General features: G+C 41.0%; 2 protein-coding genes and 1 long non-coding RNA gene across 3 annotated transcripts in view; 2 read left to right on the top strand and 1 right to left on the bottom strand.

Moving 5' to 3' along the window:
* Positions 1–27,706, bottom strand: part of LOC147669102 (uncharacterized) — a 239,690-nt gene that overhangs the window by 39,275 nt on the left and 172,709 nt on the right. The gene's annotated exons all lie outside the window — the stretch shown is intronic.
* Positions 14–970, top strand: LOC147669104 (beta-1,3-galactosyltransferase 5-like). The gene has a single exon (XM_086948227.1). The coding sequence runs from the start codon at positions 14–16 to the stop codon at positions 968–970; it is 957 nt and encodes a 318-aa protein (XP_086804353.1).
* Positions 2,947–3,135, top strand: LOC147669103 (small EDRK-rich factor 1-like). The gene has a single exon (XM_086948226.1). It carries the CDS (start codon positions 2,947–2,949, stop codon positions 3,133–3,135), a length of 189 nt encoding a protein of 62 aa, XP_086804352.1.

The raw sequence follows: 27,706 nt of genomic DNA, 5'->3' as shown, positions 1-27,706 counted from the left end.
TGTCGTTTTCCAGATGGCTAAAAGGCCGGTGGTCTTCACCATGATATTGCTGTTTTCCTGTTTGGGTATCCTAATTTTTGCACTTCAATTGAACTTCAAAAAAGGTTGCAGCCCCTGTTTCAGTAGGAGAGCAATGCTCAATTCTAGTTCTGGAGCTGATAATGGAACTTTTCTGCTGTTACCAGATGCAAGGTGTCAACAGAAGCCTCCATTCTTGGTGATCCTTGTGGCAGCAGGACCCAAAGATGTAAAAGCTCGAACAGCAATCCGTCGCACTTGGGGAAAAGACCAAACTATTGGAAACAAAAGGATTGCAGTATTTTTCCTTGTTGGGACAATGGCAGAACAGGAAAAAGAAGCAAAGGCCAATATTGCTACTGAAAGCCTGGTCTACAGAGATATCATCCAAAAGAATTTTACTGACACCTACTTCAATCTTACACTAAAGACTTTGATGGGCCTTGAGTGGGTCCACCACTTTTGCCCTCAAACCAAGTATGTGATGAAGACTGATACAGACATGTTTGTCAATGTCTTTTACCTAACTGAATTGCTAGTGAAAAAGAATAGAACTACAAAATTTTTCACTGGTAACCAGAGACTTCATGATGTTCCAATACGCAATAGGCTTAGCAAGTGGTATATCAGCGAGGAGGAATATCCAGGCAAACTATATCCACCATTTTGCTCTGGCTCAGGGTACATTCTTTCCTCTGATGTTGCCCACAATGTTTTTACTATTTCGGACAGCGTTCCTTTTTTAAAACTGGAAGATGTCTTTGTAGGGATGTGCCTTCAACAGCTCAACATAAAGCCTGAGCTTCTTCACAGTGAAGAGACGTTTTTCCCTTTTAAGACTGAATTCTCGATTTGCAAATTTAGAAAAATTGTAACTTGCCACTACATCCGACCTATTGAGCTGCTGTTATACTGGAATGCTTTGGAAAGGACTGCGGATGAAAAGTGCTGAAATTCAAGTTCGACCATCGTTAGCCGAAAAAATAAGATCATATTATTAATGTCAAACATGTGGCCGATCAAGTTTCTTTGCAGTGCTGTATGTCTAATCCTTATGTTTAAATCCTGTTACAGCGCATTAAATAATCCATCAAGTTACTCTTTTGTTTAAGACAAATGTTGAGTCATTGGTAAAGTTGTCATACCTTATTTTAGCCTTAGTGCCTGATGTTGAAGGCTAGAACTTTTGTTAGTGGCACTGAACTCGAATTATAGGGCCAAGCAGCAGGCAAGGGCCTATAAGAAGGGAGAGGGCCTTTAACAATAAATATAGCTTGAGGCAAAAGGCCTATAGGTTATTAGAAGATTTCATTCACAGAGGGTGGAATGTTCAAAATGAAAACGGGAGAAACAGAGAAATGTTGGAATGTTGGAGCAGAAGGCTTACATCAGCTAATATTTAAGTCCAGAGCTACTTCAATTAGTTCAATGGAGCTTCTAACAGTCTAATGTTCTAATATAGCCTTATAGCCCGCCATAGGGGGCGAAACCAGGCCCTAAAGGCCAGCTCCAGCGTTAAAGGCTTGAACCAAAGGTTAGGGCCTTTAACAAGGTAGAGGGCCTTTAATGGCCAGCATAGCCCACTATGGAGGGCTATAAGGCTATTAGAACACTCCGCCCCTAGATGGTAGAATGTTCTAATTAGTCAAAACAAAGGCCTCACGGAGCCTGAGCAGGTTGAATCCCCTCGGGCACCGTAAAACATTTGTTCACAGCAACATATGTGAAGAAAACATTGGAATGCTAATGCTATGGGCTTCTACCAGCCATTAGAAGCATGGAGCACTCCATTGTCTTCAATGGGGCGCTCAACATTCCAATGTTCTAATTCAGGTTAGAATTATTCATATGATATTAATTAGCAAATGTGCATTTTAAGAGTAAACAAAAAGGTCAAGGTAGACATAAACTTGAGAAACGTTGCATGTCATTCACGAGATTATAGCAATTCTGAATAATTGATGGTGCTGGGAGTTGAACAGTTTAAAATATAAAATCTAAGCCACTACACTAAATATGTCTCGATGCGGACCATGTTTACAAAGAAACTGCTATTGTCGGGGACCGGTTCAGCTTCTCCAGATGTTTCGCAAATGTGACCTCACTGAGACTGGGCGCCGTGGGCGGAGCCTTCACAGATTAGTCTCTAGGGGCCAGATGTAGGTGGGCAAATACTGGTCGGTAACTGTGAAATTCATTAAATTTCACTGTTACAGACCGGTATTTAGCCATGTGGGATGTAGGGAAGGAATCGGTAATAAGGAATCCATAAATACTGATTCCTTAATACCAATTCATTGTTGGCCTTGCATTTAAGGAATCGGTAATACCGATTCCTTAAATGCAATGTAGGTAGCACTTAAAACAGTGCACCTCAGACTTAAGGAATCGCTATTTACCACCAACTTCAAGTTGGTGGTAAGTAGCGATTTCCTTTCAAAAAGCACTTTTTTGCTTTTTGAAATGTGCCATGTGGCACACATCCATGCCCTTAGGGCATGCATGTGTGCCACAAATGCACAAATGCACATTTCAGGGGTGCAACAGGGACACCCTGGCACCCTTGAAATACCTCCCGGTATTACCGATTCAAATACTGAATGTCTTCACATTCATTCCTATGGGCCTCCAAGCCCATAGGAATGAATGGGTAGGTATTCGTTATTACCGAATCTCAATTACCGATTCAGTAATAACGAATATTAAGAATTCAGTATTTTTTACCGAATTCTTATCTACATCTGAAATACTGATTTCTAAATACCGAATCGGTAAAATTCAGTATTTAGGAATCTGTATTTCCCTATTACGTACATCAGGCTCTAGAACTTTCTATTTAGCGCGTCCTGCTTCAGACGTTGTTTTCGTTGCTGCTGCAGTGGACGTGCGGGGTTGCTTCTGCTACAGGGCGTCCGACCGAGAACAACCATGGCCCGTGGAAACCAGCGTGAACTGGCCAGACAAAGAAACTTGAAGAAAACCCAGGAGACCAACAAAGGAAAAAGGAAAGAAGATTGTTTGTCTGCGGTTCAACAAAAGCAGAGGGATTCGGAAATAATGCAACAAAAGAACAAGGCTGCCAACGAAAAGAAATCTATGCAGGCCACTGCAAAATAATGCCTATTTGTGTGTAGACAGGTTAAAAAGACTCCAGGAGCTACATGTGGTGGAGTCTAATAAAGGCACAAGTTAGCATAAGTATCTGTATTGGTTTTCATCCCCCTGTTGCTAATTATTCCTGGAATAACCTTTTTGGTTGTACATTTTTCTAGATCTTTTTTAAGAATGCACATCTAACATGCAATAAGAAAGCAGAATTGCTCTAAGAAAGCCTTACAGTTGATTGTTAATGACTGCTTGAAGAAATGTAGTGAATTGATTTTTGCATCTTTCAATATTTGTACATCTTACCAAGGTATTTCTTTGTTTTTAAAACTCATTCCACTGTAACAACTATTCATTATAAATGTCGTGAATTTATTTTAAAATAAAAGTTTACTTGGGAATAAAATAAAATAATAATAATAATATTATAATGTAAAGTAAAATAAATGTAAATAATATATATGTTGTAAATGTTTTTACTGAAGTTATTTTCTATAATCATCAATATTACATACGTTGATCATGAGCAAACAGCTCCATTTTGTTATATGATGCAAAAGAAAAATAAGAACAAATCCCCAAACCCCCCTTCCCCCGGAACCGGATGATGTCTAAAGTTGTGGGAAGTGTAATCGTCAAATAAGTCCATTGCATCTCATATTTTTACTCTTGTGGGATGAGGTAGGCAGGGTATCTGTCAAACGGAGAAGACGAAGATATTTGGGGCAAGTAAAATCTCGAAATATTTGATGGAGAGTAAATTCATTAAAGGGTGCCAAAGCTCAGCATATGACGTTCTGTTCTGTGCAGTGAGTGTAAAGGTCATTCTTTCCATACCTAATATATTCCAGAGGCGGTGCAACTAGCCTTGATAAGTGGAAATCCGGTTGCGGCCCTAGTGTGTTCAAATATTCTGTAATGTAGCCCAAAGAGCCAGGCCTATCTGCCTACCCCTAAGAGATTTTAAGTAGAACATGAGTGGGATTTTGAAGTCCCAACAGTACATAGGTTGGGAATCTAGGTAGTTGGGTATGAAAATGGGAATCTACGTCATCTAGAATCTGGGACCAGTAGGGGGTCAATTTTGGACAGCCCCAAAGCAAGTGCAACAAAGTTCCAAGGGAACCACAACCACACCAACAATCTGGGTTTTATGTGGGGTTACCTTTGTGTAAGTGCACTGAGGTGAGAAAGTGACTATCTTGGTAGATATTTCAATGCTAGCCACTTTGGCAGCTGTGTGACGTGCTTGATAATATATATCCTCCCACTCCAGTGGTGATAAACAGCATAGGCATAGGCATATTACCAAGCAATAGCGATAATTATCGCTATTGCTTGGTTAGAGACAGAAATTTACCACAGAGCTGCGGCGATTTTTACAGCAAATAAACCTTGGTATTACCAAGGTTTATCGCAAATGCGATAAAAAACGCCGCAATGCCTGAATATCGCTGAAAAGTCAGCGATATTCATGCATTACCGAGCTAATGCTCTTAGCCATGTTATCCACCTTCCATTGGATAACATGTCTAAGAACTGCTCAGGGCAGGTGTTAGCTTTTGGAGATATTTGGGGTTAGCGCAAATATCTCCAGCAGCTTTGGAGTATTGCAGGAGGTGTGGCACCCCAAGGCCTCCTTCTCTAAGAGGTTTATAAATCAACGATTCTCTCATGCGAAGGGGACCCTCGCTGCACGAGCTGAAACACCCAGCAGCTGCTTCAGGTCGTTCACATTGACGGAAGCATTTGCCATTGTAAAGGGCATGGAAAATACTTCCACTTGGGTTAAAGAAATAAGGAAAAACAGAGAAGAAGGGAATAAAATTAGTAATGACAACAAAAAGAAAAGTCATGATAATGTGCATATGCTGGAAGACAGTGATATTATTGATGAGTTTCCTGAAGGAGTTGCCAAGGTGTCTATTAGTACTAAAAATAAACGTGTACAAAAGAACTCTCATTCTCAGAAGAATGTCCTGGACAGTCAATCTCGTCCTTCTTCCAGTAAAGAGTTTCCTTTGGCCAAGGAATGTGATGTTCGCCAACAACGTTCATCTTTACATCAAAGAATATGATGTTTTAGATGTGGAAGTTTTTCTCACAAGTCAAATTTTCCTAATTGGTATGCAAAAGACAGCATATGTAATAATTGTGGTGTTAAAGGGCACTATGCTCGTGTTTGTAAGTCAAATAGGAAAAGAGAAGTATGTGATGATGTTACAGATGTTGTTCGTACAGTAGTGGTATCAAATGTGAAAGTAAATGGGGATGACATTGATTCGGAACAGATCAGTATGCCATTCTGTGATGTTGGAGTTGATAACTATGGGCCCGATTCACAGAATGAACTTAAGACTCAATCCTAAACTTACTACTATTTTGGTATTCACAGAATGCACTTACTACTTTTGGTATTCACAGAATGAACTTACTACTTTTGGTATTCACAGAATGAACTTACTACTTTTGGTATTCACAGAAGTTAGGATTTTGTCTTAAGTCTGTCTTAAGTCTGTCTTAAGTTTGTCTTAAGACAAACTTAAGACAAAATCCTAACTTCTGTGAATACCAAAAGTAGTAAGTTCATTCTGTGAATGCCAAAAGTAGTAAGTGCATTCTGTGAATACCAAAATGGTAGTAAATTTAGGATTGAGTCTTAAGTTCATTCTGTGAATCGGGCCCTATGTGTTTAAACTCATGGCAGATTCGGGGTCTCCATTCACCTTAATAGGAAACAAAATTTGGGATGAAGTTGTGGGATTGGAGAATGTGCCACTCTTACCGCTGTAATTTTTGAGTTACAGTGGGTCAAAAATTGACATCCTGGGATATATAGTGGCTAAGATCACATTCAAAAGCAAGCTGACAACTGGGAAAGTATATGTGGCTGTGAGGGGGGACAATCTCCTTGGATGGAGACACCAACATGACTTAGGCATAATCCTCAACCCAGGTGCTAAGAATCCCCAGAACCAAGTGATGGTAATGGAAGAGCTGCTTGGTAGTGTTCACTCTGTAGCGGTTGATACAGTGTGCGATTCTAATAAATATTTTAATAAATATTCCAATGTGTTTTCAGATACACTTGGATGTTTAAAAGGATTTGAGCACAAAATAATTGTTAAAAAATCTGCCAAACCATGTGTTCATAAAGTCAGGAAGGTACCTAATATGATGGTTAAACCTTTGAAGTTGGAGATTGAAAGGTTGTTGAAGTTAGGAGTGATTGAGGAGATTGAATCTTCAGAATGGTTGGCTCGGGTGGTTTTGGCACCCAAGGATGGTGGTAAGTCAGTGAGAATGTGTGTGGACTTACGCAGATTGAATGAATGGATCTGGGTTGATCGCCAGCCGCTTCCGAACATTTCCGAATCCATCAGTGTTTTGAAGGGAGCAAAAATCTTTAGTGTACTTGACCTTTCGTCGGCGTATCACCAAATTGTGCTCCACAAAGACTCAAGACATCTAACATCCTTTGTTACCCCCCTGGGAGCTTACCAGTTCTTGAGGAAGCCTTTCGGTTTAGCCTCGGCTGCGGCTTGTTTTCAAAGGGTGATGAAAATGGTTCTTGGGAGTTTACGCAACGTGATGTTTTTCCAGGATGATAACTTGATTCACGGGAAGGATGTGTGTGAACATGAAGGAGTGTTGAGGTCTGCGTTGGACAAGTTGGGAGAAAAGGGACTCACAGTAAAAAGGAAAAAATTTAGTATTGGGTTAGAATCGGTTACTTATCTTGGACATGTAATATCTGGGAGTGGCATACAACCGAAGTTGGAACTTGCTGAGAGTATTGTGAGGGCTCCTGCCCCAGAGGATAAGGAACAGGTTAAGTCATTTTTAGGGATGGCGGAGTTTTACTCCAAGTTTGTCAGAGGTTTTGCAAGTATTGTTGAACCTATAAGAGCTCTTTTAAAAAAAGGTTTACGTTTCGCATGGTCTAATGAATGTGAGAAGGCTTTTGAGACAATAAAGTCGGAGATTGGAAAAATGCCAACTTTGGGCCACTTTGATTCTATTTTGACAACTGATGCCAGTCTCAAGGGACTTGGGGCGGTACTCTCTCAAATAGAGAACGGGGAGGAAGTGGTTGTGGCTTTTGCTTCAAGGGCTCTTAGGGAAGCGGAAATGAATTACTCTTGCATTGAGAGGGAAGCCTTGGGAGTATTTTGGGCAATTCATCATTTTAAATTTTATTTGTGGGGTATTCCATTTGTTGTGAAGTCTGATCATCGTCCTCTTGTACAGATATTTTCATGTCACCAAAATGATCATATGACTCCCAGGTTGAAAAGATGGAGTGAGGGGTTACAAGAATTTAATTTCGTTGTGCAATATATTCCTGGAAAGAACAATAAGCCTGCTGATTGCTTGTCGCGCTTACCCATTGAAAGAGAACATGCTTTGGAAGTTGTTGAGAGTGTGAATTGGGTAATTGAAACGTCAATATCTAGAGATGAATGGTTGAGGTGTGTTGAGAATGACAAGGTTTTCAATCTCTGAAAAGTGTTATAACAACAGGCTGGCTCACCTATGAAGAACTTGATGGCAATTTGAAGTTGTACTGGACAGTAAGAGATGATCTGACTTTTTGGCAAGATAACCTAATGAGAGGTGACAGGATAGTTCTCCCTGGTGATTTGAGGGAAAAGATTGTTAATTTGGCGCATGAGGGTCATTTGGGAAGTGTCACCAAAGCGCGTGTTGCAGAAAGATATTGGTTCCCTGGGATGGACCGAATGGTTGAGTCAGTTGTGAAAGATTGTCATTTATGTGCTGTTAACGACAAAACACGCACCACTTGTTAATCTCCTCTTTCCCCTGTGGAAGTTCCTACTGCAGTTTGGACTAAAGTGGGACTTGATATTGCTGGTCCTTTTGAGTTGATGCCTTCATATGAAAGATTTGTGATATTGTTGGAGGATTATACTTCAAAGTGGGTTGTCTCAAAGTGCGTGGGGGTAGTCAACTCCAAGGCTGTGATTGAGTTTCTTAAGGATGTGTTTGTTTCAGAAGGAGTTCCTAAGTACTTAGTTACAAATAACGGGGTACAATTTACCTCCAATGAGATGGATGTTTTTCTCAAAAGTCTTGGAATTCTTCATCAGAAGACAACTCTTTATTCTCCCCAAGCTAATGGTCTTACTGAGAGGATGAATAGGGTTGTGAAGAGTTGTACACAACGGGCTTTGGAGTCTAGAGTTTCATTTAGCAGTGTGCTGAGAGAAACGAGGTGGGCACGTCGCACGGTTCCTAATGCTATCATGCAGAAATCTCCTTTTGAGTCTTTAAGGGGAAGAGTGGCTTGCTTCAAACTCAACCCAGCTTGGCTTCTGGAGAAGAACTGTGAGGGTAGTGTAGAAAGTGATTTGAGGAGGAGGGAGGTTTTAACCAGGTATCAGTAAAAGTGTAAACAACGGTACGATGACAGGATGGCTGTTAAAATGAGGAAGTGGAATGTGGGTGATTGCGTGCTGGTAAAAAACCTAAGCATGGTCACAAGTGTACTTCCAATTTCAGTGGTCCTTTCATCAATGTTGCAATAAGGAAAAATGTTGTAACATTAGACAATGGTTGTACTTGGAACATGTCTAAGTTGGCAAAGTGTACTGAGCTGAAGAGTGATTCCACGAAGTACACTGAACCTAAAAGTGATTCCACGATTACTTCTTCAGGATTGAACTTGAGTAATAATCTTGGAAGACGTAAACATCTGCCTGGAAAGTTCAGGAATTATGTTATGTATTGATATTTTGTATCGTTATAGTTTTTACTTTTCTTAGTTATTAAGTTTGTTTTATTTTATTTACTATGTAAGGGGGATGTGTTGTGATTTACTTTCTCCTTCATAGAATATTGAGTACATTACATCATAGTATGTGCTGCAGCATTCCAATGTAAGAAAGTCAGTTGCAGAACTGTTACTGTTGATGGTTGCATCTAATAAACTTGCTCTTGAGACATCTGAAGTATTGAACATCTTTATCAGGCACCCTCGCTGCACGAGCTGAAACATCCCAGCAGGTGGTTCATGTGGAATGGCCTGGAATAAGAAAATAATTTTATGAAAGACCGTCATCTTTAATGTCGCTACCTGTCCCAACCAAGTGAAGCAATAGGAGCCCCATCTAGCAAGATCCATGGCGATCTGATTAGATAATCATTTATAGTATAGGGACACAGTTGTTGGTACTGAGGATGCCATCTGTATACCCAGATAAGGGATAGAGAGGTTTGCCCATTGTAATTGATAGTTGCAGGAGAGGGCTGCTTGTGTAGCGGTCACAATGGAGATATCCAGGGCTTGAGATTTATGCATGTTGACCTGAAATCCCAGCGCCCGCCCAGATCTCTCTAAGTCTTCTAGAAACGCAGGGAGGGAACAGGTTGGTTGGTCCAAGGCCACAAGAACATTGTAAGCGTGCAGGCTAATAAGATGTTTTTCCCTCCCCCCCACACAAATTTATGCCCTTAATGTCAGGATTGTCCCAAATTCGCTGTGCTTTTGGCTCCCTATAGAGTGTGAATAATGAGGGAGATATTGGACATCCCTGTGGGGTGTCTCTAGAAATAGGAAATGGATCAGAGGTCTGGCCATTAACTCTAACTGTGGAAGTTGGGGAGCCATAGTTACTAAGAATTCAAGCGCTTAAACCGGGCTTCAATCCCAAAATGATGACGAGTCACCTGAAGATAGGGCATATGGGCCCGATCAAATGCTTTCTTAGGGGCCGATTCTCAGAACTAACTTAAGACAAAATCCTAAACTTACTACTTTTGGTATTCACAGAAGTTAGGATTTTGTCTTAAGTTTGTCTTAATACAAACTTAAGACAGACTTAAGACAGACTTAAGACAAAATCCAAACTTAAGTCTGTCTTAAGTCTGTCTTAAGTTTGTCTTATGACAAACATAAGACAAAATCCTAACTTCTGTGAATACCAAAAGTAGTAAGTTTAGGATTTTGTCTTAAGTTAGTTCTGTGAATCAGGCCCTTAGTGTCAATAGTCAAGAGCATTCTTTCTCGAGTGGAGCACTGACCTTTGCCAATAACGTGGAGAATTTCTTTGAGTTTTGTCACTACATTGGCAATGCGGAACAAGACCAGCCTGGTCACGAGCAAAGACGGAAGCGAGAAGTGGGCCCAGGTCTCTGGTTTAGAAATTACCACTATGGATGTTAAAAGCATAGAAGGTGGGATTGAATCAGGACCTTGAATAGAGTTAAACGGTCTAGTTAGAATAGGGGAGAGAGAGGAAAAAAAAGCTTTGTAAAAGTCCCTTGATAAGCCGCCTGGACCTGGTGATTTTTGTCATTTCTGCCTAACAATGACCAATATGACCTCCTCAATAAGAATGGGGCTATTTAGCTCGACCTGGGCTGAGGTTATCTTTGAGGATTGAGACTCATCTAGGAAGAGACCTGCGTTTTCAGGAGGCAAGTCTTGAGAGCTATAGAGGTCGCTGTAGAAGTCTCTGAATGTGGATGCCATCTGTGCATAAGTGGTATGTTCAGTACCGTCTGGGCTTAAGATAGCTTGTACCGCGGTGGATTGTCTTTGTGTCCGCAATCTACTGGCTGGCAAGCAACCACATATATCTCCTCCTACATAGTACGAATGTCGGAGGAGAGTAGCAGCATATTCTGCTCTATCTAGTCCAATGCCAGCCAACTGTGTCCGTGTAGCTTCCAGTTGATTCCAAACTCTAGGGACACCGGTACGTTTATAAATGCATTCAAGTTCCTGGATCTGGCATGTCAGAAGCTCCCATTTTCTCACCATATCAGCGGCAGAGATAGCAATGAATTCACCTCTAATGACGGCTTTCAGAGTTTCCCATGATATTACAATAGAGACGTCAGCGGTGTCATTCAGCACAAGAAAGTTGGTTATTGCCCTCTCAATCTGTTTGATGGTCTCAGTGCGTGTAAAAGTGTGTCCCAGAGCCTCCAAAGTCAAGATAGTGGAGGGGTCTGAGGGAGAGCTAACATGAGAGAGATGGCTGCGTGATCAGACCACGAGCAAGGCTCTATCTCAGCAGGGAGGACTTTAGTTTGTATGTCAGAGGTCCCTAAAATGAAGTTTAGGGGGCAAAGGTTTTGTGGGTATGAGAATAAAGTGTAATACCGTGTATTGGGATGTTGATGATGCCAAATGTCTGCCAATCCCATCTCTCACAGCCAAAGAGCCCCAGCTTCTGAAAGTGCCCCAGTTTGGCCATAACGATGATCAGATCTGTCTATGTTGTTATTAAAATCCAAGTTAAGGTCCCCCCTATAAGAATCCTATGTTCTTGGGAAGCCAGAAACTCTGCGATTGTATGGTGTATAAACTGTTCCTGACCATCATTAGGGGCGTAGATAGATCCCAATGTAAATGTGTCATACCCCAAAGTGATGAAATGGGCAAGTAATCTGCCCCTTATTTTTACTTGCCTAGGTCCTATTGTACCTTGGAAAAAATTAGAAACCAAAGTTGCAACCCCTCTGTTTTTGAAGGACGGGCAGAGAAAAGTTTAAGTGGAAAGGCTCGAGATCGTAAATGGGAGCAATCTCCCATCACTAAATGTGTCTCCTGGAGTAAGCATAAATGAGCACCCTAATTTTCCAGGTAAGACAATACAGCCCTAGGTTTAGCTGGATTATTCATCCCCTTTATATTAAGTGTGAGAATTCGCACGGTCTGGGTTATGTCTCAATATGGAGATGGAATCAGTGATGCCTCCTCATTATGAAAACCCTGAAATGTGCCAAAAGTATAGAATCCTAATCTATAGCTTCCCCCAGATCCAATGGAATACAAAAACAACATAACAAAACATACCAGTTAACAAGAGATTGTCCATCAGCATGGAAATATAAGGTATGGTCGCATATGGTATATGAACCAAAAAGGGGGTTTATATTGGCTCAAGAGGACAATCCTCCTGCCCCCAACCCAACAGTTGAAGTGCCACAGTTCAGCTCAGATCAGGACTGCTTCGGAGCTGCAGAGTCTCCGGACAGGGACTCCAGGACTGCCTGGTGCTCCTTTGTCATTGTTTCCGAGTCCGGGTGGAGCACCTTGACCAAGGCTCCAGCATCTCATAGCTGTTGTTGTTGTCTGGCTCCACTGGGCCTGCGCTGTGAAAGAGTTATCATTCGAGAACTTCTCTATGCTAAGTAGACCATAGGTTTCCTCCAGGGAGCGGAGCTGTTGAAGACTTCCCTGCAGACGAAAAACCAGTGGAAGCGATGGCCACAGTTGTAAGAGATGCCCTAATTGCAGAGGTGAGTCGTGATTAGGCAAAAAGACCTCTGAATTGTATGCAATGCTGGTCTCTTGCTGCCCGGAAAATGCGCTCTTTTAAGGTGTAGTCGTGGACGCATGCAAGGATATCAACTGGTGGGTCTGAGCCCTATCTCTTATGACCTACTCTATGAACACAGTCCAGTTTGATATCTGTCTCTAGGGAGACCTGCATGATTGAGCAAAAGAGTTCTACAACAAACTGCTTGATATCAGATCCCTCTGAGTAAGACGAGATGCCTTTAATACATATATCTTTGCACCTGGATTTATTTTCAAGGCCTTCAGTTTGAGCCTGTAGATGTAGATTCTTGTCCCAGAGGCGAAGACATTCCTGTTGCAATTGGTCAAGCTCCTCTTCTCGACTGGTCTCATGAGCCTCCTGGGAAGACACCCTGTCTCCCAGGTTATCAGCTGGCTGGCTCATTTCCTTCAACTCACCGAGAGGTATTTTCGAAGCAACTGGGAGTCGAGTGACCGGGGCATCCAACTCCCCACCCTCCTTTGCAGAATCCATGTTTTTGGTGGAAGATTTTCAGAGTTAGATGGCCTCCGGGTTTGACAAGCATGTCTTTTAATGTGCGGTCTTTTTTCCCTCTGTCAGTGGTCATGGCATTTCCAGGAGTGTGCTGCTATGGTAAGATAGAGAATCGGCTGAGGTCATCGACCACTCAAGAGTACTCTCTCTGTACAGGGGTCTGGCTGGAGGCAGAAGCCAGTGTTGTGGGGGTGTTATGATTGAAAGTGGTGCTCCGAAGTTACCCAGCCAAGCAACAGGCATAGTGCACCTCACCTAGTCAAAGGGGGGGCGGCAATCCCAACACTCTAAAACAGAGCACGCTTATTTGTTACACAGGTTCCAAGTCTGAACCAGGACAGAGAGATGACACCATGGGGCCGCCCAGACAGGTAGGAATGTAGAGAGCCTCACTCCAGGCACAGGCCTCCTCTACTTAACACAAGGGATCAGGTGCTGAGCAGAAATACCACGGGGACAAGTGCCATCTCACGTACGAGCCCTGTGATCAAGTGCATCAGGGGGCACAAATACCACCAACAACACACCCAAGAGTATAAGCAGCAAGTTTCACCACCTGGGACCCGTGAGAAGTCCAAGGTTCCTTGGGCCCGGGGCGTCTCCGTCATCCTCAGACCTGGGCTAAAATATTGCAAAAAGTAGTCTAAGAACCAGGTGGGCTGCCCTCCAACTCCCCCGACAAAAGGCCCGAAGGTCTCACAGGGCCTCACCCCTCATTTCAAGACCAGGCACTGAATATGGGCAGTCCCGCCACACCACCACTGAAGCACTCACTTTAGGGGCTCCGTGAGAGCCTGAAACTGAAAGTCCAAGGAGCCGGAGCTGGGCAGCTGGGCCCGTTCTATTTTAGATGGGAGGCCCAACGAGTTTGCCTCCAGGTGGACAGAGTGCCTGGCTTCGTTGCGTGCGCTACCTGTCCACTGCAGTGTCAGGCTCAGCAATTGTGATCCACTGGTTCCTGTTTTCGGGGCCACTGTCGGTGGAGAGCGATGGAACGTGCCCCAAGCTTCAACCACAGGGCTGCAGAGACATCCGGGGCAAGCCACAGGTGTCTAGTCCGGTGCCGCCGAGATCCGCCCTGGGTGCAGAAAGGATCAGGGCATCTACCTGGTGGGGCAGCCAGCCATGCTTCACATCTCCTGACCAGAATAGCCACTCTCTGGTCAGCAATCCATATCTATCTCCCAGGTCCGTTGCGGAACTGTGGGTCTTGTATCTATGCTCCTGACAGGGTCCTGCCCTCAACACTGCCACACCACAGGCATAGCTCTGCAGCCCTTCCTCAGTCACCACAGGAGCCGAGGCACTCCACCTGCTGTCTTGGGGGTGTTCGGCAGACCCCAAACCTCAACGCTATCAGAGGAGGTATTTAATGTACGGTCTGTTTTCTGTATGGTCTGTTGTGTCCTACAAATCAGTGGACACCTGCTCCTTCCACCAGCCCATGAACAAAATCGCATAACTTGGGGTGAAGCATCGCTGTCCCTTGATTCTGCCTGTAATTACAGTTGTCAAAGAGGAAAAAGTTGTTCATCAAGTAAATATAGATCATGTCCAAAATCATCTCTGAATGAAATGAGAGAAATAGATCGGGCCTTAAGAAAATGTCTGACCGCTTTCAAACCCAGATCATGTTACAAGTGTATAATCAGCCTCCCAATGAATGCCATCAATCATGGTGAGAAAGTGAGTTGTGTCTCTAATATAAGCTGGTAAAGTGATCACAAAAAGTCCTCTAATTATGATCTCTATACCTAGAGGTATTTTCTAATAGTGATCTTATAGAAGATACAGTGGGTCTACCAGTTGATTTGCATGGATCCTTATGCAATGTAGGTAGCACATAAAGCATCTGGGTTTTGGATGGGGGAATTTCAAAAAATTGTACTCCTCCCACTCCAATAATCTCTTTTCCCTCCTCTCAAGCAACTTAACCCTAATAAAGTGTGTTCGACCTGAGTACCTCATTTTAGTTTAAAATACATGTAGCATGTTGCATCAGTCAACTGCCTCATGCCTTCTACCAAATAATCAACCATAGATAACACAACTACATTGCCTCCTTTGTTGGATTGTTGTATAACAATAGAATAATTCAACCTCAAAATAGCCATTTTTGTAATTTGATCATGAGTCACATTCCTTCTCTTGAAGTACAGTGGTTTATACCTCTATTTGTAAGCTTTTTAACCACACCTTTTTCAAAAACATCAATAGCATTATATTGGATATTAGGTACAAAAACAGATTTAGGCTTAAAGGCACTCAGTTGATTTAGCCCATACTCAAAATCAAAATTGAGTAAAATTAAAATAGGATCCTCATGATTGTTAGAAGTCGCATCTAATACAGATAGTACATGTAGAGTGGTTATATCTTCAATTCTCAAAGTACTCAATACTGGTAGATCATTGGATGTTCAGGATTTAGCATGTTGGGTATAAAATCATTTTTAAGTTCAAATTTTAGCAAGAAACAAAACAGGTCAATTCTCCTTTGATGATAAACCAAATTATCAGATGGACAAAAAGAGAGCCCTGAAGACAAAAGCTTAATCTCATTCTCCGTCAATATGCGAAATGACAAATTTACCACATTCATGATTTGGCTTGTTTGCCCTTTGTTATTATCCCCACTGACTCTTTCTCTTCTTTTCTTGCATCTTGTTTTGGCCTGCTTGTTCCTTGCATTCTTTCTCTGTTTCCTCACCCTCTGCCACTTTCAGCTTTTCGCTCCTGAACTTGCCCTGTGATGCCCTGATTTAGCAGTTGGAATTGCTTGAAAAAATTATTTGTATGTTGTTCCGCCTGGAGTCCTTGTTTTAACGTCATCACTGAAACATAACTTCCATTCTAAAATGCGAGAATTGGAGAAGTTAAGGAAGCAAGAAATTTCAAAATGGTGGGAGTATAAATCACTGGAGAAATATATAGAAGTTGGATGCATTCCAAGAGGACTGCATATATTAATAGCTCACAGGTCCGAGGAACCAGACAAGGAATGTGCTAAAAGAATGAGCAGAACATAGTTCAGAATCATAAAAAAGAATGCTGGCAATTTTGATTAAATATGCGAAAAGTGAACGTGAAAAAATTCTGGCAAGAATAGTGGCATTACAGCAAGAGCTGTGCCAGCATTCTGATAAATAGGAAATATCCAAATATGAAAAATAGATTGTAACTAGGCTAAAGAAGCATGGGCAGGCTGTAAAAGAACAAAAGCTACAACATTTATAAGAGATAAAATTGACTACCAACAGGCTAAATATATATGTTCTCGCGCAGATTTGACAACCTAAGAAGGAAACAGCTCTCTGAGAAAGTGCAAAATACATCCCAAAGTAGAGTAGCAGAAGATTAAACAAACATTGACTCTACCACCCAAATAGTAGCTCAATTGGGGTGGACATTTATGGTGGCATAGCAACATCTTACAAGCTGAAATCTGTATTTTTACCAGTCATGCCTATGGACGCATTGGATATTTTTTCTAGTTTGTTCATTACAGATTTAAAGAGATTGTCAGTTGAATCAAAGAAAGGATACATAGTGGAAAAAACTGTTCATTTACAAGGGTATCAAAATGTAATGAATAAGATCAAATCTAGAAAAGATATGGTGATATGACAGTCTGATAAGGGGGGGACATTGTTTTGTGGCCCCTTGAAATGTATAAGAAAGAGGCTTATCAGCAATTGAATGATGAAGCATGCTATAATAAAATTGTGCAGAGTAACATCAATAATATTAAGGAGGAATTGCATTCAAAATGGAGAGGACTGGGACTTTTAACAGAAGACAAATATACATTTCTAAAAATAGATCATCCCATTGTTCCAATCATGTATTTTGTTCCCAAGATACATACAAATGCCCAAATTCTACTGAGTAGGAAAATAATATCAGCCAATAGGGGGATTATTTGAAACTACATCAAAGTACATTGACCACTTTTTGCAAGAGCATGCTTGAAATCTGCCCTCATTCTTGCTCGATACCTGTGAGTTCCTATGAAGAATATACGATATAACATGGGACGAGTCATATGTATTTATGACTCTGGATGTCACAGCACTAAACATGATTATCAGACATCAAGATGGCTTGAAGGCAGTCAAACATTTTCTAGGCAAGAGACCGAGGCCTCTCAATCAACATGCAAAATGATTCTTAAAATGATGAGATGGTGTCTGGAGAACAATTTCTTATTTTTTGAGATGCAATTATATAAACAAGTGAGAGGGCCTACTATGGGCACCTGCTTCGCCCCTAGTTATGCAAATCTTCATATGGGCTGGTGGGAGGAGCAGGTGCTGGAGGTAGAACATGCCACACAATGGTCAGAAGCCGTGGTCCTGTGGGCCCGTTTTATTAATGACCTGTTTATAATAAGGAGAGGTAGACCAGACTCCGCTAAAGATTTTGGTGACAAACTAAACTATAATGACTTTAACCTCTCTTTTACCAGCAATGTCAGTCAGGTTGACAAGAAAATACACACAAAAACATTTAGGAAACAAACAGCGGGGAATTCTATCCTCCGTGTGAGCAGCGTTCATCCCCCAAAACTTAAAAACAGCATCCCTTATGTGGAGAATCTTCGCATGAAACGAAATTGCAGTGAAGAAAAATCATTAAAAGAAGTTCAGGTAGACTTAGAGGAATGATTCCTCGCCAGAGGCTTTGAACAAAAAATACTTAACACAGCAAGAGAAAAAACAAAAGCTAAATCAACGGAAACACTGCTTTTCAATAAAGACAGGGGCAAGCCAAAGGGCCCAGGGCAGGTAAGGATGATCTCAGGGTACAATGCATATCATCAGAGAGTGAGGAGAATCCTTACCACACATTGAAATCTCATTAAAAGTTACCCAATTATTGGGAACACAGCAACAGAAAATCCACTTCTCACTTTCAGACGAGCTAAATCAATGAGGAGTAAACTATTTGTCAGCAGCCCTCAGATGGCAAAATCAGAGGTAGGGTTGACACCTAACCTGGGTTTTCAAAAATGTCATATGTGCAAGGCCTGTAAATTTGGTTTGAATATAAGGGAGTTCACATCACCTTTATTCAATACCCCACTACAAATACATAATACATACAATTGTAGAAGTGGTTTTGTTGTATATAGCATGCGAAGCTCATGCCCAAGATGTATGTTGGTAGTACTATTCATATAGTACATATCAGAATTTTACAACACTTAAGGGCTACAGCTAAGGAAGATTAAAGCTACCCTGTTGCCCTCCATATTTATGAGAAGCAGGGGGGGGTAAGCAGACTTGATCTATTATGTAATAGACTCTGTCCCTAAGAATATAAGAGGCGGAAAAAGGGAACAAAGATTGAGAAGACTGGAGTCTCGCTATATAATTATGTTGAACAATAAGATGATGAATAGCCTAAATTCAGATGAGGAGATGTATGTAAACCTGTAAAAACTACAACAATAACTTTATTAGGGTCAAGAGGGATTTTAAAGACTAAGCTCCAATATGTCTCATCCTTTGATGAGATACCAGCATGCATATAACAATCACTACTAGGATTATCGAGTTTGGACCTAGCATACCATCATTAGTGTGTGAACGCTTTATTCACTGACAGAATATCTATTCTAATTCCCATGTTTTCACTATTCCTAGAAACTTCTCTTGACTTGGAAAGGTGAAGAAAATGATGCGGACACCTAGTGGATTCAGGTGATTTCTGTATCAGTTTTACTAGATATGGTTTTGAGCACAGTTTTTGTTACTTTATCACTTGGTTTGCAGTAGCTATCAGTATAAATGGTCCTGATGAAAGCAATGACATAATGTGTCGCTAATTGCTGAAACATGTTGACCTCGCAGTACATCTAGACAATCCAAAAATGTTGTGGTTGTCACTGACTACTTTTTAATATTGGTAGAGTGAGTAGCACCAGAATAGAATTCATTTCCAGTACCCCCTCATCCAATTTTAATACACACTTTTTCTTATTTTTTTACACTTTATCTTTTTGCACTGCAACATCAGTCCCCCCCTTGAATACTGTAACATCCTCTTAAGTGAGAAGTAAGACCACAGTAGTTCTGTCTGATCGTGTGAGAGCCACTCTTGATCTGGACACTCCCCGTGAAAGACAAGTGGCACCTTCAATGGTGGTCTTTAAGGAAACCCAAATGATGAAGGGCGGTTTCGTGTGGTGACTGATGGGCATCCTTACCTGTAAACCTGTAAAACCATTAGAGGCTGACCACCATGTTACTCTAAACAGCCACAAGTCGAATGCCTTGGGTTGAATAAGGAGTATATTAATGTTACGTTATTTTACACTTTGAGCACTTTTTGGTAAAGAGGAAGGGTGCTGAAGAACAATCAGTATGTGGAAAAATCTGGGGAGATCAGATAATGAGATGTCAACACATCAGACAAAAGGAAAATCATTCTATAAGGAGCACCCAATTGGGTTTGATGGAATCTGTAGCCTGTGTATGGACTATGTATGGGCTGGGCAGTACATTTTAGCAAAGATCCCTAAAACAAGATAGTGATTGATCAGTGATGTCATTTGAGATGTCATCAGTGATGTCATGAGTGATGTCACTGACCATGTCATGAGTGATGTTTTATGTGACGTCATCAGCAGTGCATTGTGGGCGCGCAAGTTATAGTTAGCTGAGCTAACTATAACAGAGGAATTTCAAAGGTTTTGTATGAGAGAAATGTTCAGCTAACTATAACGTGTGAAAACTAGGGTTTTTTTCAATTAATTTGCATGGTTTTTAAAATGCTAATTCCTAACTATAACGTTTATGAAACCTATGGTTTTTTCAATGAATTTTCAAGGTTTTGTAAATGCTAATTCCTAACTATAACGTTTGTGAAACCTATGGTTTTTTCAGTGAATTTCAAAGGTTTTGTAAATAATAAGTTATAAATGTATAAATTATTATGCCTTTCTTTTTACACTAATTTCTTATATTTTTAATATAAATATTTATATGTATTTAATTTTTTAGATTATATTTCATATTCTTATTATAAAAGAATAACAAAACTAAATTGCAAAGTAATTTTTGGATTAATTATTGCTTGACTTCGGTTGCAAGTATAACACAACTCCAGCAATGCTCTGCGTCCCTATGCTCACAAAGCTGTATCAATCCTTACACCTGCTTCAAGCTTTTGCAAGGTTTTGACACAGCATAAGTTCAAAAGTGACTGAATGAAATGTTATACATTTCACTCAGTCACTTTTAGGAGGCGTTGCTGCACCCCCTTCTGCACAGGAAAGCCTCTTCTGGCGCACGGCTTTACAATGTAATGCACCCTCCAGATGCGTTACATTGTTAATAGCACACACCATGGCACATCTTTTGCACCACCACTGTGTCACAAAAGTGACGCAACGGCTGTGTAAAAGAGGTACAAGGGGATTGTAAATCCGCCCTTAACACATACAAATTCACCCAGGCAGTTTCACCAGCAGCGCAAATTGAAGCATATACTTCTAATATATTTATGTACATATGTTACATTCAAGTGCTTCGCACATACTACAGTATACTATAGGTAAACACCTTATAGATTTATGCTGTAGCACTTTCTTATAGTTCTGCACTTTCACATTCTCCATACACTAGTAATATATTTATTCATTCATTTATGAACTACACATTCATTCAGACAAACCTTTACACACTAACATAGAAATATAGTTCTTTCTTTGACCAGTGAAGGTAGTTCTAAAAAGAACTGTTTTTTTTGTTTTGTATCTTTTTTGTGTTTTCTCAACAAATTCCAAGCGGAACAAAAGAATGAAAAAAAGAACAACTAATGTCGAGGACAGCAATGATCCTGTATCCTGCGTTTTATCAGGTCGATAGACTGTTCCCCATAACACAAAAGTTTATCGCAATAAGTGCAAAGAAATGTAACTTTAGCAAAGTCAGAATCAATATGTGGGTGTGGACTGCTTGCTGAAAATGCTGCCGCAGTTGATGTGCTTGGTGTAGCAGCAGGTGGGGTCTCGTGCAACCTCCGTCTTTCAGCTCGAGCAAAGTTCTTGGGGGGCAAGTTCTTCACGTGTCGCACCATATTTGCTGTATTTTTTACGTGGATCACCCCTTGAAAGAGTTGTTTGGCAAATTTTACAGGTTACTTTTGCAGGATTAACCTTTTTTTGACCTTCTGGAAAAGTGAAAAACTCCCAAATTAGAGCTTCTTTCCTCTTCTTTGGAGGATCTTCATGAATGAAATCTCCCTCTGAAGAACTTCTGGAAGATGACTCCATTGCTTTTATTATGGTGATTTTCCTTCTATTTGAGAAGATTCTCACAACAAATGCTTCAAAGTCGAATAATTATAATGAGACAGAACTTTCAACACTAGCAATAGGAAAAGTTACGAACCAATCAAATCTCTACTTTTAAAGTCACATGGCTTTGCGTACGCTTATGATGCGCATGCGCAGCTCTTTCAATACGAGTATGCATGATCTTCTACCGCGATTTGTGTAATTCTTTTTAAAAGTAATATAGGATTATTAAAAGTATTTAAAAAAAATCATAGTTATCCCAAATGACTGCCCTTAGTATCTACATTAAATACATAAATAAATGTTTTAAACCAAGTAGAAACATTGCCCCCTTTCGCGTACAGAACGCCGTACATGACGTCACACCGAAGCTTTAATGCAACACGTAACGTCAAAGCATATCCGTACTGTATGCTCGGGTACACGCTGAGTATGATAAGCATTACAAACTATGGTGCGATCACCCTCTCAGTGACAAATCAGAGCTCAGGGCACGCTAAGGAGAATGATTCTCATTGCAGATCCGATTCTGGGCCTGCCTCTGTGTACATTATAACACCGCCCCCATCTCTCTTTGTTGTTAATTGTTGGTGCACACACGCATCCTTGCACATGTGCGGTGCATGCCCGCCCGCACTACCCACATGCCACCACCAAGCATGCTTGCTATCATTTAGCCTAGAAACCAATATATTAGCCAATGTGATCTCCCCCAGGGCCATCATTCGTATAGACCGCGAAAACGCTACCAATGACGTCCCTGGGCTTTGTTTGGTCAGCCCCGTGGTTCCCATATAATGCGGGCACTGACGTGAGCACGCTCTCTTTTGCTTGCCTCTGCTGTGATGAGACACAGACTGTCGAAAACACCCCAGACTCAGCGAAACCACAGCCTTTCAAGACACGACAAAAGACGACAGAAACAAAGGTAAGAGAAGACGTCACAACATCAGAATACACTGTAAATTGTAAATGCATAATACTATTTTTTTATCCTTCATATGGCTTTCCTACCCCTCAATGGTTTTAAATTGTACTTACATAATTGAAATATTTCTTTATAAGTCACGAGGTCATATACACCTCTAATCTTAAAAATTGTGCGTGCATAAATTTCTGTGTCGTATTTCTGTGCTGCGCCACGTGCTTAGGCCTCTATTATTATTAATGATAGTATTTTTTTTTCTGCATCACGACGCTGTCCCAGGCCTTTATTAACGTATTGATCTTCCTTTGTTTGCTGGAGCTGCAACAGTCTTAACAACGGAATATTAAGAACCCACATTAAAATTCACTTTTGGTAGTAGTTACGCAACTCAGTTTCAATGACTAATCAAAATCTCCTTTTGTTTCCTTCACCAAACATCGTTCAGAAGCAACTACGGCCTATCGAGCAACAGCAATGAAATTCTCTGCAACTTATTGAATATACTTTGACGTATAGAAGCAGAGTTCAAGTGGAGTGGTGAACTCCGGTGGCCGCACTCTTTATACAAGGTAAGCACAGCAGCCTAGATCTACAAAGCCTGCATAGCAATGCATTAGAAATAAGTCGCCATAACGGACGTCAGTAACGCAGTAGGCACTTCCATATAGACACCACTTGAACACAGCACTATAACAAGTAAAATGTACCAGGTACACAGCACTCGTAAAACTGAAGGGTAACTTTTATTTATGAAAGGAGAGAGGGCCATATTATCAAACCTTGGCAACAGAATTATCGCCACTTTATCGTCAAGAAAGTGGCGATAATGGGCTTGGTAATATACTCTATGGAATTCCAATCGAAGCTCATGTTAGATGTGAAGGACATCTGACATGAGCTTCAATTGGAATTCCATAGAGCATATTATCAAACCCATTATCGCCACTTTAGCTACACTTTCCTGCCGATAAAGTGGCAATAATTTTTGTCGTCCTAGCTTGATATTATGGCCCAGAGTGCGTAGTGTACAGCAGCTTCTCTGTAAAATGTATATTTACCTCCGAGCAGTGACAACAGATAGGTTACAACAGTCTGACAAACATATCATCAACCTTATTACGCCACTTTTGAGTCACTTTTAACATAGGTAAAGTGATGCAAAGAGCTAGTAAATCTACGTCAGGTTCAACAAAAAATCTCAACTCCAGACTCTGCGACACAGTTTTAATGTTGTTTTCTCAGTCAGTAGCGCAGTAGGCACTTCCATATAGACACCACTTGAACGCAGCACTATAACAAGTAAAATGTACCAGGTACAATGCACTCGTAAAACTGTAGTGTTAGCTTTATTTCTGAAACAAGAGAGGGCCATATTATCAACTCTTGGCGACAAAATTATCGCCACTTTATCGACAGCAAACTGCCACTAAAGTGGCCATAATAGGTTTGATAATATGCTCTATGGAATTCCAATCGAAGCTCATGTTAGATATAAAGAACATCTGACATGAGCTTCGATTGGAATTCCATAGAGCATATTATCAAACCCATTATCGCCACTTTAGCAACACTTTCCTGCCCATAAAGTGGCAATAATTTTTGTCGCCCAGGCTTGATATTATTTCCCAGAGTGCGTAGTGTACAGCAGCTTCTCTGTAAAATGTATATTTACCTCTCAGCAGTGACAACAGATAGGTTACAACAGTCTGACAAACAGATCATCAACCTTATTACGCCACTTTTGAGTCACTTTTAACATGGGTAAAGTGATTCAAAGAGCTAGTAAATCTACGTCTGGTTCAACAAAAAATATCAACTCCAGACTCTGCGACACAGTTTTAATGTTGTTTTCTCTCTCTCTCACTCTCTGTGACAACATTTCTCTTTCTCTCTTAAACTTAGACACTGCTGTCTGCTTGGACGTCTAGAAGATCTGCTCAACTTAAGTTGTCAACTCCACTTCCTAATGTGTTTGGCGCAAAGTTTACACAACGGTAAGCACAGAGGCCTAGATCTACAAATCCTTCATAGGAATGCATTAAAATAATTCGGCATAACAGGCGTCAGTAACGCAGTAGCCACTTCCATATAGACACCACTTGAACGCGGCACTATAACAAGTAAAATGTACCAGGTACACTGCACTCGTAAAACTGTAGTGTTAGCTCTATTTCTGAAACGAGAGAGGGCCATATTATCAACCCTTGGCGACAAAATTATCGCCACTTTATCGGCAGCAAACTGCCGCTAAAGTGGCCATAATAGGTTTGATAATATGCTCTATGGAATTCCAGTAGAAGCTCATGTTAGATATGAAGGACATCTGACATGAGCTTCGATTGGAATTCCATAGAGCATATTATAATACCCATTATAGCCACTTTAGCGACACTTTCCTGCCGATAAAGTGGCAATAATTTTGTCGCCCAGGCTTGATATTATGGCCCAGAGTGCGTAGTGTACAGCAGCTTCTCTCTAAAATCTATAATTACCTCCGAGCAGTGACAACAGATAGCTTACAACAGTCTGACAAACAGATCATCAACCTTATTACGCCACTTTTGAGTCACTTTTAACATGGGTAAAGTGATGCAAAGAGCTAATAAATCTACATCTGGTTCAACAAAAAATCTCAACTCCAGACTCTGCGACACAGTTTTAATGTTGTTTTCTCTCACTCTCACTCTCTGTGACATCATTTCTCTATCTCTCTTAAACTTAGACACTGCTGTCTGCTTTGAAGTCTAGAAGATCAGCCCACCTGAAGTTGCCCATCCCGGTGCCTGCAGTGTTTTGCCGCAAGCTTTATACAACGGTAAGCACACAGGCCTAGATCTACAAATCCCTCATAGGAATGCATTAGAAATAAGTCGCCATAACGGGCATCAGTAACGCAGTAGGCACCTCCATATAGACACCACTTGAACGCGGCACTATAACAGAACAGGAATATACGAGCCACACTGCACACGTAAAACTGTAGAGTTACTACAACTTGTAATGCTTCAGCTCATTTACTCACATCTACATGGTTCTAAACTCTAATTTTCTTTTTTCTTTTGCAGATTCCCAATCGGACACCTTTTGGAATCCATTTAACAATTTCTTTATAGCATTGTTTAACTTATTTTGCCAGTTCTAATATAGTTATAATTGAGTTTTGTTTATATTTATTGTTTAATAAAAGTTAATAAAAAAAACCTACATACTTCTTTTATTTTGTGGGGGAGGGGTATGACGGTCCACAAAAAAAATAATGTTGAAATACTATAGTAAGATATTCAAGACTAGGATTGAAAACTACTACTGAGTTCCAACTAACTGATATAATAAATACAACGGTGAGAAACTACTAAAATGGCGGTGGATGGAGTACGTAATCAACGTTTGGCGCCTTGGCACTACCTTTCAAATAAATATATAAAAAATATGACTATTAATACTGTACAAAAGTACAGCACCGGATGAATCACACGAACCGGAAAAAGAAAGTGACAGATTTACTAACTGATATAAAGAAAGGTTTGCTCGTTGAACTTTTAGAAAAAAACGTAAACTTCGTAACGACGCTGATCATGCGAAGAGAGTACAACTGCTACACCAAAAAAAAGGAACGCTTTACATACAAAAAGTGATACATTATCACAGCTTTTATCAACGGGAAACTGCAGATAAAGCAGCGATAATGTGCTTGATAATAGGCCCTTGTAACTTCCCATAGCAGCCCAGTTTCTGATCCTAACCTAGGCTGCTATGGTTATTCACAAGTACATATTATCAAGCCCATTATCTCCGCTTTATCTGCAGTTTCATGCCAATAAATGGGACGATAATGTATCGCCTTTTGTTGATAATATGGACCATTGCTTTTTTTCTTACCAGTAAACTTTGGTGCATATTATCAAGGACCAGTGGTAAAATTACCTCTGTTTTATTGGCGAGAAACTGCTGATAAAACGGCGATAATGAGGTTCACAATACGGCCTTGTTATTTCCCATAGAACCCCATGATAGCACCAGAACATAGGCTTCTATGGGACTTAACAAGGACGTATTATCAAGCCCACCCTCCCAACATTAATAAAAAACTCCAGACAATGCAGATACCCGGAGCTGGAAGGTCATTTTACATATCAGTGCCCCAGAAATTTGGCGTTCCCCGCAACGTGTACGGGGACAGAGAGAGAGAGCTCAAAACATATATTTTTTTAAAAGACCCGAGGGGTGCAGCTCCCCGAGACTGCGGGGAGTAGGACCGTAAACCCCCCCCCAGCATACTTCAAAATGAAACCAGAGGAGTGCCGTTCCCCAGTGCTCGGGGCACCTTACAAGCACCCATTATGCAGAAAAATTGCCCCCGTAATTTACCCACCCGGGACCTAATGAATAAAATGGACTTCTACTTTTTTTCCCCTTTTCCACTGCGTACAAGTACTGCACGAGTACCCCGCCATTTTTTATTTTTTTTTAAATAAAAATTGACCCTAAAGATCCATGTACCACCCCCTGACCAAGACTATAGGCTCAGAATGTTTCTACCCTGCCCCCTTTCCTTTTCTCAACTTTGTTTTACTGTTTTCTTGTGCTCTTCCGACAAACAACATGGCTGCCAATACTTCCTGGTTTGGAGTATTGACAGCCAATCAGCATGCAGCTCCTGCTCGTAATTGTAGGTATTTACATACGCGTACGCCGCGATTTTTCTTTAAAAAAAATAAAATAAACAATAGAGCCTAAACATCCATATACGACCCCCTAACCAAGCCTAGAGGGTCAGAATATCTCTACCCTACCCCCTTCCCTTATTTCACAACTTTGTTTTACTGGTTTCTTCTGACTCGGTTCTAGCGAGGCACAAGATGGCCGCCAACACTTCCTGGTTTTGAGTGTTGACAGACAGTTCACAGCCAATTAGCATGCAGCTCGCGCTCGTAATTGAACAGATTTCAGTACGCGTACTGAACATCGACTCTAGATATCCCTATGATTTTATTTGCAATTTTCTCAGAAACTACTGAACGGATTTACACCATTTAACATAAAGCACTATCTGCGAACAGAACTCTACCTCTCTGCCAAACTTCGTGTACTTCCGTTCAGCCGTTCGGGCTGTAGCCCTGGCTAAAGGTCCCTATGGAAAATTGCATGGGGAAACCACGTTTTGGGACCCCCCTTTTTTCTCGTCCCCCGCTTGACGAATCACCCCCAAACTTTCAGGGAAGGAGCGGAACTGAGCAGGTCATTGTCTTGGAGAAATTCGCGAAGATTCGTCCACCGACGCCAAAGTTATTCCAAGTAGATTGTTGTGGATTTCCTATGGAAACTTGGTCTTAACTATAACTACCTACTGGCGACCGCCAGTAGGTAATATATATATATATATATATACATGTGACCAAGGCCTCTGTGTAGGCCGAAACGTTATGCTGACGAGGTGTGCCTGAAAATTAAAAAACTCACCTGTACTCGAGGTCTTCTGTTTCTTCCCTTGCTGTGGTTCCGGATGGTGGGCGTAAGCTGA

The sequence above is a fragment of the Lissotriton vulgaris genome, unplaced genomic scaffold (assembly GCF_964263255.1).
Source record: "Lissotriton vulgaris unplaced genomic scaffold, aLisVul1.2 SCAFFOLD_2239, whole genome shotgun sequence".
NCBI classification, from domain to species: domain Eukaryota; kingdom Metazoa; phylum Chordata; class Amphibia; order Caudata; family Salamandridae; genus Lissotriton; species Lissotriton vulgaris.
Note: the sequence above shows the minus strand (reverse complement) of the source record. Positions and strands in the feature narration are given on the sequence as shown.

What these genes read in the sequence shown, in the direction of transcription:
- LOC147669104 (XM_086948227.1), top strand. Translation starts at nt 14, where the DNA reads ATGGCTAAAAGGCCGGTGGTCTTCACCATGATATTGCTGTTTTCCTGT.
- LOC147669103 (XM_086948226.1), top strand. Translation starts at nt 2,947, where the DNA reads ATGGCCCGTGGAAACCAGCGTGAACTGGCCAGACAAAGAAACTTGAAG.